Source organism: Rhinolophus sinicus, chromosome 15, assembly GCF_057876585.1.
Source record: "Rhinolophus sinicus isolate RSI-liver-muscle chromosome 15, RSI-T2T, whole genome shotgun sequence".
Classification (NCBI taxonomy): domain Eukaryota; kingdom Metazoa; phylum Chordata; class Mammalia; order Chiroptera; family Rhinolophidae; genus Rhinolophus; species Rhinolophus sinicus.
Genome location: NC_142515.1, coordinates 16,374,506 through 16,390,089, shown reverse-complemented (window position 1 = coordinate 16,390,089; position 15,584 = coordinate 16,374,506). Strand labels below are relative to the sequence as shown.

Genomic DNA, 15,584 nt, shown 5'->3' with positions numbered 1-15,584 from the left:
GGACGCAGTAGGTGCATAGAACGTTGCCCCCACCCGCTTCCCAGGCACGGGGACTTCCCTGCTGTCACCTCTGGAGCTAATGGGTCCAGAGGGACTGACTGTTTGCATCTCCCGGTGCTCAGTGAGTCCCTTGCATATCGGAGGTTAGTTGGTATCTCTCTGAGTAGAGGACAGGACCGCAGGTAAATACGGGTGAGGACGATAAGTTGGTGGTGAAATAGATAGTTCTGGGGCTTACCTAGGGCTTTTGGAGACAGGGCTATTTTGTCACGCTCTGGAAGCTGGTTTGAATGATCTGGGGTCTCATTAGGTTTTACTGCTACCCAGCTTTGTGGCTTTGGGCAAGTCACTTTCTGTCTTTGTTAATGAGGGGGGTGGAGGAGTCGATCCCCAAGGATCTGCAGGTCTAAGCTTTCCTAGGTTGCCATTGCCCCGGCTGGGTAAAGACAGCTGACTTTCAAGAGGAAGACACCTCTGGGTGTTTCTGGATTCTGGCTGAGTTCCCAGAGGGTCTTCAGATGCCAAGTCAGATGGCCTGTGCTCTCCAGGACCTCTGGGGACATGAGTTGCTACCAACAAGATCCAGCCAATGTCCCCACACCCACCACTGCCTCTCTGAGCAGAAGCCTCTTTTGTATCTAATTTTCCTGGTGGATTGTATGAGTTTCTTATTTGTTTCTGTAACAGATTACCACAAATGCAGTGGCTTACAGCAATACACATTTCTTATCTTACAGTTCTGGAGGTCAGAAGTACAAAATCCATCTCTCTGGGCCAAAGTCAAGGTGTCACCAGGGCTGGTTCCTTCTGGACACTCTAGGAGAAAATTCGTTTCCTTACGTTTTTTCAGTTTTTCGACACCTCCTGTATTTTCTTGGCTCGTGGCCCCTTCCTTCTTCTTCACAGCCAGCAGCATAGCATCTTCTCTCCTCTTGAACCTCTGCTTCCATGCTTATATCTTTCTCTTTCTGACTCTGATCTTCCTGCTTCCATTTTATAAGGACTCTGTGATTACATCGCTCCTCCAGCTCACCCCCCCCCCCCCATAATCCAGGATAATCTCTCCATCTCATGATAGTTAATGTAATCACTTCTGCAGCATCCCCTTTACCATGTAATGTAACATTCACACGTTCTGGGGCTTAGGAGGTGGATATCTTTGGGGGCTATTATTCAGCCCACCACAGGCATTAGTCATCAGTTTCAAAACCTGGACTCAGACAGGGAGAAGAGGGTATTGAAACTCCTGCTTTGTGATGGGGACTTGTTGACAGTCCCTTTAGGTGAATGACTCTGTAGCTGACTGCATTTTAAGCTGTAAAATCTATTGGCTTTCAAGGCGTATTTAATTCTTTTTTTTTTTTTTTTTTTAATTATTTGAGGGTCTTTATCCACAGAAATGTATACTCTCAAAAGAGATGTCCGTGTCTCCTTAAAGCCACCAGGTTCTGGTGAGCCACGTCCATTGTCTTCCTTCTCCATTCTGTCAGTGGCAGTTAGTGAGTGCTCACCAAGTGCTACGGGGCGTGCGGGGGAGATGCGACAGCCTCCCAGACCTGCTCCTTTCCCTCGTGGAGCTGATGTCTAGTGGAGGGAGAAAGACACATCAGCAATTATTTTTAACACAAGGCTCGATGTACAAAGTAATGTAACAGTGATAAACCAAGGTAGTTGGAAGACATTAGTTCTAGCCCTTAGGGGTGTCAGATCATATGCCCCATTTTTGGTTCAAAAATGTGATTGTTATATATGCACATGAATTTTAGGTTATTAATTCTTGTGGGCTAAGAATTTTAGGGCTTTTAAAAAAAAATAGGACAATGGATCTTTTCCTTTTTATCCAAGGGTCTTTGGTTCACAAGAGGTGTCTAGCTCTGAAGATTCATGTGAAATCACTTCTACGCGAGGTTGACTAAAGTTGGGTACAATAAGAATTTCCTAGGCAAAGCAGAAGATGGGAAGAAAATAGCGAGTCTTCTTATTTCATGCTGGACCTGAATGGGTAATCTGTAACCTGGGCTGTACTCAGAACAGCACGTGTTTCCCATGGCTGACCTACAAATACCCAGCAGGGCTGGCTTTCCTCGTTGGAAAGACAGCTCTTCCTCACGTGTTCTTGCAGCGCTGAAGGGGAATCTTCAACAAGAGCTCCCTCTAGCCCGAACACAGTTTTAGAAAATACAGCTGACTTCTCCTGGAAAAACAAAACCAAACTCTTCTTACTCTGGTCATGGAAACCAAGTTGGCACCTCATTATCACCTTGTTAGTAAGGACAGACTGCATTGAGAACAAACCTGGTGGGAAGGGTTGGCCCTGTGTGGGCAGGGTTTTGCGTTAAGCTTAATTGCTTTTCTAAAGCTCAGCTACTTAATACGACACAAGTTGAAATCTATCATCAGACTCTTGACCATCCTTCTCTTCCTTTCATATTCTCGCCTACTTGTTAGCGCCTCCCTAACTCTGCTGCTGCCGGCCATGATTTGTGCCTGGGCCCCACTGGGGCTACCTGAAACTGACACAACTACCCAGCTGAGGAACGGTCTGTGACCACCTGTAACCTTGGTCTCCCCAGCCCCCCAATATCTTAAAATGCAGCCAGCTCGCTCTGCCTTTGGAACACACCAGGGCTGCTGGCTGGTGAAGGGTAGTGTCTCTTTAGTGACTTAGAACAAATTCTTGATTTCTCACAGAATGGGGAATAGTAACCCAAAGTCATTTTTATTTGGCTCTGAAGTGTGCTTTGTACTTGTATTTGAACGTGGGTGTGCCTGATGTTCTGAGAACTCGCTTCAAACAAAACAGTGAAGCAGCCCATGAGACATACTCAAAAGAGGGCTAAAAAACTGCATACTTAACCACCTGTGCCCTTTCTCTTCTTTTCAAAGCCTGACTGGCGTTTGAATCCCACGTCTGTACTCACCAACTGTGAGTAGTTATAAGTAGGTCACCTAATCTCTCTGAGCTTTAGGTGCTAGACCTGCAAAATTGGGGTGAAAATTTCCTACCCCATAGGACTGATGGAAAGAGCAAATGAGAGAACATAGGCTAAGCATGGTCGTACCACAGTCAATGTGAGACTCCCATTCAAAACCTCCCCACTTCCTGCTTCCCACCAAGCTCTCAGACCAGCGCAAAGCACCAACCCAAGCAGAAGCTTGCTTTCCTCAAAGTGTCTCCAAAGTGTGTGACATGGCACACACTTTCCATGTCCCCCCTTTTTGCCTGAACTGTGCCCACCCCATAGCCTCTCTCCTTTGCTTCGTCATCATCAGACTTTTAGTTACAGAGCCTGTGATGGTGGGGACCTTGTCTAAAGTGTCCCAGCTCTACAGTTTCTACCCCACACTTCCCCAGGCATGTTGAATGTACAGCCTGGCTTGTGCATGGTAATCCAATTTCAAATGCACAGTCCCATTCTTCCCGTTCAAATATCCTGGGAATTCCAGTTCATCAGCATCCTAAACACATTTCCTGATGACACCCGTGCCCCAGAAGGGGTGTTTGTGACCCAGGAAATATGGTCTCATAAAAGAGCCCTAACTGTGGTAACCACACATCCCAGACTTTTGGGGAAAGTCTGTCCACTTTCCAGACCACGCATCCTGATTTTTGGTCCAGAAAACACCATAACCAACCAACAGAGGTCACACAAAAGGCATATGACAGACAGAACACACCTATAGTAAGACTCTGTGTGAATGATTACTACCACCTGTGACCTCAGATTCAGATTCTTCTCTTGTAATTTTTTGGTTATTCTTTATGCTGGTTGAGTTTAAGAGTGGACTGAAGGGCATGATTCTAGCTGCTTTTGGGTGTGAAATGAAGACACGGATGAAAACGTGTTTGGCACAAATGTTCACATAATTCATTCTATATGCAATTTTGAAGCCTGCTTTTTTCACTTAACATTAGAGTATATGGATTTTCTCATGTCATTATTAATTATTATTATTATTTGTAGTAGTAGTAGTAAATAATGACCATACCAAATTCAGGGTCGTGTCTACCATTGGCAACAATGGGGATTAGGGGTGGATGAGGAGAGCAGATCCCCAAGGAACATTTAGTGTGTTACAATGTTTTCCGTCACAAGCTTGGTGCCAATTACACTTTTTTGAGTGTCTTAAATATTACGTAATGACGTAGAAATTTAAATGCCAGTAGTAAGTGTCTCCTTAACATTGCGTTCTATACATAGATCATAATTTACTGCCCTACCCCATGTTATTATATATTTGTGATGTTCAACTGTGGACTCTTAAATCGTATAGTATTATTAAACATCTTTGGGTATCTAGTTGTGCCTGAATTTTAGTTCATTTTCTTAAGATAGGTTTATAGAATTGAATTATTGGGTTAAGCCATATGGCTGTAAGGCGTGCATATTGCCTAACTACCGTTTAACAAAGTTGTGTGAGTTTAGACCATCATTGACAATGTATACATTCCGCTTTCTCTCACACCAGCCCTGAGTGCTATTATTTAAAAAAACAATTGCCACTTTGCTAGGCAAATATTTGTTTCTCACTGTTTTAGCTTGTATCTCTTGGATTACCAGTGAGATTGGACATTTTGTCATCTAATGATTTTTCTGCTGTAGTTTTGTTTTTAAATGACATGTATGTATGAGCACAGATTTTTGCAGACTCACTTCTGCATGGGGCCCAGGTGGGAGGGTCTGGTTTACATGGGTGGAGGCACCACAGATTCGCACAGAAAGAACCCCTGCCCCGCTTGGTGAGAACCCGCTGTGCATCTCCACCTCTGTCTTCTTGCAGTGCCGCCAAGCTCCTGGACAAGAACCCGTTCTCCGTCAGTAACCCGAACCCTCTGCTTCCTTCTCCTGCCAGTCTCCAACTGGCTCAACTGCAAGCCCAGCTCACCCTCCACCGGCTGAAGTTGGCACAGACAGCTGTCACCAACAACACTGCGGCCGCCACAGTCCTGAACCAAGTCCTCTCCAAAGTGGCCATGTCCCAGCCGCTTTTCAACCAGCTGAGGCATCCATCTGTGATCAACGCCCCCCACGGTCATACTGGGGTGCCTCAACATGCTGCGAGTGTGCCCAGTGCCCGGTTTCCCTCTAATACGATTGCCTTCTCACCCCCCGGCCAGACACGAGGCCCAGGACCCTCCGTGAGCCTTCCCAGCCAGCCCCCCAATGCCATGGTGATGCATCCTTTCAGCGGGGTCATGCCTCAGACCCCTGCCCAGCCAGCAGTCCTCTTGGGCATTGGCAAGACTGGGCCGACTCCTGCTGCAGCGGGATTCTACGAGTATGGCAAAGCCCCCTCCGGCCAGGCATATGGCTCTGAAACAGACGGTCAGCCCATCTTCCTGCCAGCCTCGGCCTCTACCTCGGGTAGTGCGACCTATGAAGGGCACTACAGCCACTCAGGGCAAGATGGCCAAGCTGCCTTTCCCAAGGACTTCTACGGACCCAATTCCCAAGGGTCGCACGTGGCAGGCGGGTTTGCGGCTGAGCAGGCGGGGGGCCTGAAAGGTGAGGTAGGCCCACTGCTGCCGGGTCCAAACAGCCAGTGGGAGAGCCCCCAAGGATTCTCCGGCCAGAACAAGCCTGATCTCACAGCCGGCCCCAACCTGTGGCCTCCACCGCCCAGCCAGCCCTATGACCTGTATGACCCCGAGGAGCCCACCCCAGACAGAACCCCTCCTTCCTTCGGGGGTCGTGCAAACAACAGCAAACAGGGTTTCAGCGATGTGCGGCGGCGAGCCAAGGAGGAGCAGGCAGTGCTGGCCGTGCGGCCCCTGCAGGCTCACGAGCTGAATGACTTTCACGGGGTGGCCCCCCTCCACCTGCCACACATCTGCAGTGTCTGTGACAAGAAGGTGTTTGATCTGAAGGTGAGTCATGCAAGACTGGCTGGGAACCACAGCTAGAGCTTGGGCGGGCTCACCACCACCACCCAGCTCTCACGGTTCACTGGCGAGGAACTGGTGCATTTGGGGGCTGAGTAACAAAATGTTGCCATCAATACCCTTGATTAAAATCATAGGTATTAGAACCAAAAGGAATTGCAGAAATGTACCAGGGCCAGTCCTTTGTTTTAAGGCAAGTAAGAGATTCTTACCCACGTCTTTAGCTGAGAAAGCTGCCGCTGAGTGGGGGGATCAAGTAACCCCACCTGGGTTACAGAAACGGGATTCGGGAACTGGTCTCCCATCTCCTTGATGAGGGCTCTTCTTCTGTGGTACGCCTAGAACTTACTGTTCCTGGAGTATATACATTGTACTGAGTCTGAAAGGAGGGGGGGAATGAGCAGAATTTTGGATCAGGAGCAAGAGAGAAATTCTCACATGAGACCTAAACAAATTATCACAGAGGACCTCAGCTTCTCCATCTGTGAAATAGAGATAGAGCCTCATGACACTTCCCAGTAGTTGTAAAATGCTTTGAGCCCCAGCAAACAAAGGTCTATTATAATATAATAGTATAAATTGCGTCCAAAATGTATTGACGATGCAGTGAAATATTTCAAAGCAATAATAATAATAATGGCTAACATAGATTAAACATGTTCTGTGTGTCAGCAGTAATTGTCCAAGGTTGCATACTATTAGTATTCTCATTTTACGTATGTGAAAACTGAGGCCCACAGAGATGAAATGACTTGTCGGGGGCTCCATAGCAAGAAAGTGGCAGAGTGGACATTGGAATATGGTCTGGCCATCCCAGAGCCGCTGTCTTTTAAGCACAGGGCTGACTGCCTCCTGTCTCTCCTCCCATCTGCATTTCATCACGATCCCTACTTAGTGTGGGTCACACCACATGACGTCATTTCTCTCTGAATAGGTCCCATCATGCAAGTGCATCCCTGTCACTCAGGTGGGACACACCCTCTCACCTTCAGTCTCGGGAGGGGGCTGGTTGACATGGGAAGTGATGGAGGACTTTGTCTCTCCTAAAAGCAATTCACTATGAGCCAACCTGCCTGATTCTCCCAACTGGATATGGAAATGGGGTGGAGACCAAGGGTCCACTGAGAGGGGAAGGAGGAATCGGGTTTGTGAATCTGGGCTCCTGTCCAAGACGGGTACAGGCTGTGTAGGTAATGCTGAAGGAGGGAGGTGGATGGGGGTGCTGGATGGGGCAGGAAGCTGGAAGGGAGAGGAGTGGAGAAGATGCACCTGCTGCAGGGTTGGTGGCTCTGAGCTCCCTGCCTGGCTGGGGAAACCTACACTCATCCTCTGCCTTCCCATGGACTCAGTTCTGCTTCTGTCATTTTTCTTTCCTTCTGGCGTAGGACTGGGAGCTGCATGTGAAAGGGAAACTACATGCTCAGAAATGTTTGGTCTTCTCTGAAAAGTAAGTGCTGTCCAGGAGAACAGGTTTATGCATGCGCTCGACAAATATTCATTGAGCACCTACTATGTGCCATACTGTTCTAGGTGCTGGGGAAACAGAAGAGAACAACATAGGCAAAGTTCCTGTCCTTAAGGAGCTTACACTTAATGGGGGTAGCGGGTCAGATGATTAAATAAATGGTGAATTATATAGCATGCCTGGCAGTAAATGCTAAGCAGAAAATAACACCAGGCAGGGGCAGGAAGTGAGTGAGTGTGTGTGTGTGTGTGTGTGTGTGTGTGTGTGTGTGTGTGTGTGTTCTCACCCAGGGGCAGGTCCTTGCATTTCATATGGGGGGGAGGTTGCTCCCAGCCGAGGGAATAGCGAGTTTGAAGGCCCTGGCATGGCCCTGGGTTGCTCAGGCAGCATCGTTGTGACCAGAGCGAAGTGCTGGGTGAGGAGTCAGGAAGGTACCAGCTTGTCATGAAAACTCTCTTGTTTGCTTTGAATGTGACTGGAGCGGGGCAGGGCTGAGCAAAGGATAGATGGTGGGGGGCAAGGGCAGACACCGGGAGACCAGTGGAGGGGCTGCAGATGTCCACGCAGGGATGTAGAACAGAGGATGGGCTGAAGTGTTTTGAAATGAGTGCATTCAAACGGCCTCCCTTTCTTACTCACCGTAGCCTAAATGTAGCAGCAACCCCAACATCCTTGCCAGATGAGCAGGTAAACAAAAGGTGGTGTATACATACAGTGAAATACAGTTCAGCATTAAAAAGGAAGGGATTTCTGACACATGAGCCAGACAATGTGAGTAAACCTTGAGGACATGGTGCTCAGTGAAACAAGCCAGTCATAAAAGGACAAAAACGGTGTGATTCCACTTACAGGAAGTACCCACAGGAGTCAGATTCATAGACACAAAGTCGAATGATGGTTGCTGGGGGCTGGGGGAGGGGGAAATGGGGAGTTAGTGTTTAATGGGTACAGTTTCAGTTTTGCAAGATGAAAAGAATTCTGTGGATGGATGGTGGTGATAGTTGTAAATCAATGTGAATATGCTTAATGCCACTGAACCATATGTTTAAAAATGGTTAAGCTGGTAAATTTTGGTAAGTGTATTTTACCACAATTTGAAAAATGATTTTTTAAAACGTCTTTCTTCCCTAGCTCCGACCCCCCCCCCTTTTTTTTTTATTGTGGTGAAATTCACATAAGGCTCACTATTTTAACCAGCGTATTAGCACATTCCCAAGGTTGTGCAATTATTACCACTATCTAATTCCACATTTTCATTGTCCCCAAGGGAAGCCCCGTACCATTAAGCAGTCACTCCCCGTTCCCCCTGCCCCAGCCTCTGACAGCCACTCATTTGCTTTCTATCTCTATGGATTTGCTCCTTCTGGACAGACGTTTCATATAAATGCAATCATACAATATGTGGCCTTTTTGAGTGGCTTTTTTCACTTAGCATGATATTTCCAGGTTCATCCATATTATAGCATATACTACCTTTTATGGCTGAATAATATTCATAGATACAGAGGGTGCCAAAAATATGCACGTTTTAAGAAAGGAAAAACTGTATTAAAATTGTAATATTCATTATATACCAATAACAAAAGATGAATACAAGTCATGTGCATACATTTTTTGGCACCCCTGGTGTGTATGTGTGTGTGTGTGTGTGTGTGTGTGTGTGTGTGTGTGTGTGTGACATTTTGTTTACCTATAAATAAATCTTTTGAGCTATATTTGGTGTGTTTCTACCTTTCGGCCATTATGTATAGTGCTGCTATGAACAATTGGGTACAAGCTTTTGTTTGAATACCTATTTTCCACTATTTTGGGTCTATTCATAGGAGTGGAATTTCTGGGTCATACGGTAATCCTGTATCTTATTGAGTAACCAGTTCCCCTTTTTTACCTCTCTCCAGTGCTGGTATCCGGTGTATACTCGGTTCGGCAGAGGGAACTCTGTGTGCCTCTCCCAACAGCACAGCTGTGTACAGCCCTGCTGACAGCGAAGGTAAGTAAGGGCAGACAGGTCAGCAGGTTGAACCAACAATCAGCTTCCCAAAGGCTTATTATGTCATAGCTTTAACGATCAAACTTCCCTTGTGTGCCCTTCTTATGCATCTATAAAGCAAAAGATCCAGGACACAGACACGCACTGGGCCTGCCATCTGGGCTCTTTGACATTTTCTGACATATCTTAGCTTTGCTGGTTACCAGCACGCCCAGAGGTATAATCACGCCAATCGCTAATCAATATGTTAAGAGGGAATTTTCATTTTTCTCTTCCCACTTACGTCCTAATCATGACTTTTGGAGGTAAAGTAACTAACTAGGTTTTCACCAGTTTTGTGTAATTTATTCTTTAGATTATGCCTCAAATCTTGGAGCATCATATGCAGCCATTCCAGCAAGGTCTTTTACTCAGTCAAATCCTGCATTTCCTTCAGCTTCCCCTGGGACAAATGTGAGTACAGAACCATATTCTCAATTGTCGTTGTCATCATCCAGGCGTTTGTATCACCTGCTATGCTGGGTGTACAGGTGCAGAGGAGCTGGGAAGGAGCTGGGGCCGCTGAGGTTTTGTGCAGTGCAGGAAAAAGAGTCCCTGGACAGAGGGCGAGACTTGTGTCATTCTGCCCAGCAAGTATTGAAACACACAGATCAAAAAGCTGACATAAGTTGTTAAAATGGAAGGCACTCGTAGACTTCCTAGCATTCAGCACTGGTTCAGAAAAAAATAAGTTTCAGTTTGTGTGTGTGGTTTTTTTTAAGGCGTTGATGTTTTATTGAAGTGGACTGTTTCCTATGAGTGTAATTCTGAAACTTGAAGCAGAAAAAGAAAATGTGTTTGAAAGTGAAGACCTTGCACTAATGGTATTTGTTGGCCCCTTGGAGGAAATGGCTGTGTCTATATAATACTTTGTTTTTAGTTGTGTTTATGGTCCTCTTTCTCTCTCTACAACATGCACGGTAGTCCCCCAAAGCTCCAAAGCTTTATCCTTCCTTTTCTACTGGTTGTGACAACACTTTTTCTCTCTCCGGTGTGTCACTGTGTAGCCTTGTGCCCCCAGGAACTTCTCTTCTCATTCCCTGGGAACACATGGAAGGAGGTGGGAGACACAGAACTGAAAGGAAAACAAAATGTGTTTGCTAGAGGACGTGTATCTGTGTGCTTTTGCCTGAGCCTGTATTTTTTTTCAATTCTTGATGTGAGCAGCTGCAGCCTCTTTCTTCTCATGCAACAAGCAAGCACAAGCTCATGACAGCAGGCCTCCACGTGCTGTCCCCTCCATGTGTTGGGGCATTCGTGCCAAACTCCAGAAGGGCAAGCTGAGATTTTAGGCCCTCGGGGATGAGGGAATGGGGAGGCAAGGAGGTTCATGACAAAAAGTGAGGCCTGCCTGGGCTGAGATTTCTATTTGTTCGTGTCTTCGTGATGTTCAGTGGGAGAAGTGCTTCAAGAGAGAGACCCGGCTGCAAGCCCAAGCTTTGGAGAGAGAATTTTATGGTTTCCCTCTCTGCACTCTCCATGCTCAGTTGCCACTTTGGGTCAGTCCCAGGAGAGCAGAGTGGCTGGGTTCAGTGAGCCCGGTCATTTGTCTTTGATTACATGACCTTGTGTCCCAGTGGGGGTGCTGGCAGATCCAGCACCATCCCCACCCCCAGGCCTGTTGCCCCCGCTGTGGATCATAGAGGCATCTCTGTACCCACAACCTGCTCTAAGACCCCAGCACTGAGGGTAAGGGAACTGTGGCCCAGATAGGGGAGGCAGGTGGGTCAGGGATCTGAGCAAAGGAAAGAGAGCTGGTGTCAGTGGAGCCCCTTTATAAAAAGGAAAGGACTGAGAAGCGTGAGGAAAGGCAAGAGAAGGACAACCGTACATCTGTCGTCTGTCGGCGCCTCCACCCCATCCTTTGGGGCTGCTCAGTAAACCAGAGCCCCTTTCCTGTGGATGTGGAGCCAGGAGCCCTAAGTTCAAGTCTTGTTCTGGGGCCCACCAGCTGTGTGGCCTCCGCAAATCACTCTACTTCTTGGGGCTCCGTTTCCCTGAATGGGGACAATACTCCCCTAATAATGACTTTTGAAGGTAAAGTAAATGGCTGGGTGTTCACCTGGCTTGTGTAATTGATTGTTTTGATGATGGTTTAAAACTTGGAACGTCGTATGTGGCCATTCGAACAGTCTCCTGATTGAATGTCAGAGCTGGAAGGTAGGAGCACGGCCGGGGCTAGACCAGAGTTGCCCTGCCATGGGTCAGATGAACCATGTATGCGATGATGGTTTGTGAACTGTGCAGTGCGTACGAAGTAACAATGGCTACTATTGAGTAATGAGGCCTTTTCATCTGCTGTGGGGAAACCTGTCCTGAGGCCCGTTCTGCCTGCTTGCTGCGTGACTTTGGACAAGTCTCAGTAGTCCGCGTGTGTGAGTCTGTCCAGGAATCCCTGTGGTCGGTCATACCTGCTGCCCCTGAGAGATGTTGCAAGGTTTCCATGAAAGCACTTTCCTTACCTGCAGGGCAGACACGAGCAATCTGCCGACCCATGATAATTCGTGAGTACAGTTTCTTCCCAAAGCCTAGCGACGGGGAGGTCTTCTGGCTTGAGCCTGAGGAGAAGCAACACAAGAAACATTTTGCTTCCTGCATGGGAGGCCACAAGAAGGTGATGGGGACCCCCAGACATTGTAGGATGAGGATGATAACAGTAGGGATATTCTATTGTTCTTAATGCATTCTTAGCATTTTTGTATGCATTAACTCATTTAATCCTCCAGATAACCCTGGGAGATAGGGAAACCGAGGCGTAGAGAAACTAAGAGCCTTGTCTCAGGTCACACAGCTGCTGAATGGAGGCATCGGGATTTCAGCCCAGGTGGCCTGGCTCTAGAGGTCTCACTTTTAACCACTAAGCCCTGCTGCCTCTCTCCGAGGGTCTGAGTTCCTTGCTGTGATTCTCTCTTTAGTGAGCTTCCTTTCCTGCCCCCACTCCCACCCCACAAGCTGCTTAGCAGGATCTGAGGTGCCTTGGGGGGTGCGGGGACATATTAGGCCTCTGCCAACCATCAGCCGTGGAGCAAGGTACAGAGGCCGCTCAGACCCAGCACGTGAATTCTTTGCCATGTGACAGTGTCTCCCAGGATGAACGGACTCAGATGCTGGAGGCATTTTCCACAGACCTAGTGGAGGGGGGGAGACATCATCTGACGGGTTTTACCGTTTGTAAGTTCTGTGAGGTCTTGCTGGTCACGTGTGCTTTCCCAAGGATAGCTGAGGGAACAGGACAAACCTTGCCCAGCAGTGGCCGGATGGTCACCTCCTTCTGTCGGCTTCTGGCCCTGTTGTTTGCCATTTCTGGCAAATGGCATTGAATGTAGGTGTATCTCTCTTTCGGAAAACCTGAAATACACAAATATTGACATTTGAAGACAACCTGAGACATGAAGGGCTGATTAATCCACTACTGAAAGATGCTTTACAAGGTTCCTTTAAGTAACAGGAGAGTCCCTCAGAGAAATTACTGAATTTTTTTTTTTCTGTCTACAACTACTAAGCTCCAAAGCTAAGCAGCTAGCAAAGGGCGCTTTGCGCTGGGAGCTGCGTGTGCCTGTACATTTCTACTGTCTTCTTCTTTCAAAATTTATGCTTTCTGTGACAATTCAAACCAGAAAGACGTATTTAATGAGAGATTGAAATTCCTCCATTATCCGCCTCCAGCCCCCAGGAGAACCTATGAAAGCTTTGAGGGACTTTCCTCCAGAAGCATTTCCTGGTCCTGTGCCAAGGCTTTTTCCGTCTGATTCCACGTACATACATCTCTTCAGAAACACATTTTGTTGAGGACCAGCCAAGACTCCGCCATTGTATTATCACTATTGTTTGTGGAGCCAAGAGCGGGGCCTGCTTCGAAAGCCCCCTGTTCTTAAGCAGGAGGACACAGTGACACGGAGCTCGGAGAATGAGCCCTCAGAAGGTCTCTGTACTGCTACACAATCTAAAACGATAACAAATCCCATTTACCACCTTCACCAAGCCCAGGCTTGGCTGCTAAATTTATACTTGTCACAGCTCTGTGGGAGTGTGAGCCTTTTGTTTCCATGTTTATTGTTGACACAGATGGGACACTGAACTGACAGTTGTGTGCTGATTTGCTGCTGGGGAGGGGGTGATTTATGTCTGTCCCCAACCCCTCCCCCACCCCCAGGGTCCCTGGAGAGTGTGTTCACTTTCGCTGAAGCTTCTGCCATTTGACAGAGCAGAGGCACTTTATCCTTGGCTGACGGAGTCGTCATAAACAGAGTCATCAGGTTTCTCGAACAGGCCTTCAGGGCCTTCTCAGGCTGTAAATAGTTTTCTTGCACCTGCGCAAAATGTACTTTGCCTGCTGACTGTCCCCATAAAACCGCCTTGAAGTTTTTACCGCCACCTTGGGCTTTATTTAGTGCTGATGCCACAGCTGGGCCTCCCTAGCCTGGGACGATACACACTGTTTTTATAGATTCTTTCTCACTGGGCCCCTGCACCCCGGGAAACTTATATAAATAAGGCACAGGGAAACATAAATGTTTGTGGAAGGCCAGAGGTTTAAGTCCTGGGTTGCCCCTCGTGTTGCTGGCTGTTTCTAGAACATCTGTCTGTTCATTTTGGCCTTTCAGGTCCGTGAGTCAGAGCACTCTGGTCTCCTGACTTCCACAGAGCAGGAAGATAGTAACTGATGTGACGAATGATACTTACCCCTCCCCCACCCCCACCAGTCCAGCTCCCTCACTGCTCCTGTCCCCTCCTCGGGGACCACCGTATGCATTTTTTTTTTTTTTTACTATTTATTTATTTTTTTAAATTTATTGGGGTGACAATTGTTAGTAAAATTACATAGATTTCAGGTGTACAATTCTATATTACATCATCTATAAATCCCATTGTGTGTTCACCACCCAGAGTCAGTTCTCCTTCCATCACCATATATTTGATCCCCCTTACCCTCGTCTCCCACCCCCCACGCCCCTTACCCTCTGGTAATCACTAAACTATTGTCTGTGTCCATGAGTTTTTGTTTCTCACTTGTTTGTCTTGTTCTTTTGTTGTTTTTGGTTTATATACCACATATCAGTGAAATCATATGGTTCTCTGCTTTTTCTGTCTGACTTACTTCGCTTAGCATTATACTCTCAAGATCCATCCATGTTGTCACAAATGTTCCTATATCATCTTTTCTTACCGCCGAATAATATTCCATTGTGTATATATACCACAACTTCTTTATCCATTCATCTATCGAAGGACATTTTGGTTGTTTCCATGTCTTGGCCACTGTAAACAAAGCTGCAATGAACATTGGAGCACACGTGTCTTTATTTATAAATGTTTTCAGATTTTTTGGGTAGATACCCAGGAGAGGGATTGCTGGGTCATATGGCAATTCTATTTGTAATTTTTTGAGGAACCTCCACACTGCCTTCCATAACGGCTGTACCAGTCTGCATTCCCACCAACAGTGTATGAGGGTTCCTTTTTCTCCACAGCCTCTCCAACACTTGTTACTGTTTGTCTTGTTGATGATAGCCATTCTGACTGGGGTGAGGTAATATCTCATTGTGGTTTTTATTTGCATTTCTCTGATGATTAGTGATGTTGAGCATTTTTTCATATGTCTATTTGCCATTTGTATGTCCTCTTTGGAGAAATGTCTCTTCAGGTCCTCTGCCCATTTTTCAATTGGGTTGTTTGTTTTTTTGTTGTTGAGTTTCATGAGTTCCTTGTATATTCTGGATATTAGCCCCTTATCGGAGGCACTGTTTGCAAAAATCTTCTCCCATTCAGTTGGTTGCCTCTTTATTTTGTCGATGGTTTCTTTTGCTGTGCAGAAGCTTTTAAATTTCATGTAGTCCCATTCGTTTATTTTAGCTTTTACTTCCATTGCCTTTGGAGTCAAATTCATAAAATGCTCTTTGAACCTAAGGTCCATAAGTTTAGTACCTATGTTTTCTTCTATGCGGTTTATTGTGTCAGGTCTTATGCTTACGTCTTTGATCCATTTTGAATTAATTTTGGTACATGGTGACAGATAGCAGTCCAATTTCATTCTTTTGCATGTGGCTATCCAATTCTCCCAGCACCATTTGTTGAAGAGGCTGTCTTTCCTCCATTGTATGTTTTTAGCTTCTTTGTCAAAAGTTATCTGTCCATATTTATGTGGTTTTATTTCTGGGTTCTCAATTCTGTTCCATTGGTCTATGTGTCTGTTTTTCTGCCAATGC

General features: G+C 46.6%; 1 protein-coding gene across 3 annotated transcripts in view; it reads left to right on the top strand.

Moving 5' to 3' along the window:
* The window catches only part of RBM20 (RNA binding motif protein 20), a 181,009-nt gene that overhangs the window by 120,594 nt on the left and 44,831 nt on the right, over positions 1 to 15,584 (top strand). For all 3 annotated transcript variants that reach the window (XM_019725113.3, XM_074339073.2, XM_019725114.3), the window contains exons 2-5: positions 4,783 to 5,869; positions 7,270 to 7,331; positions 9,248 to 9,339; positions 9,695 to 9,792. In XM_019725113.3, the coding sequence (XP_019580672.3) occupies positions 4,783 to 5,869; positions 7,270 to 7,331; positions 9,248 to 9,339; positions 9,695 to 9,792 (1,339 nt within the window). The remainder of the gene's footprint in view (positions 1 to 4,782; positions 5,870 to 7,269; positions 7,332 to 9,247; positions 9,340 to 9,694; positions 9,793 to 15,584) is intronic.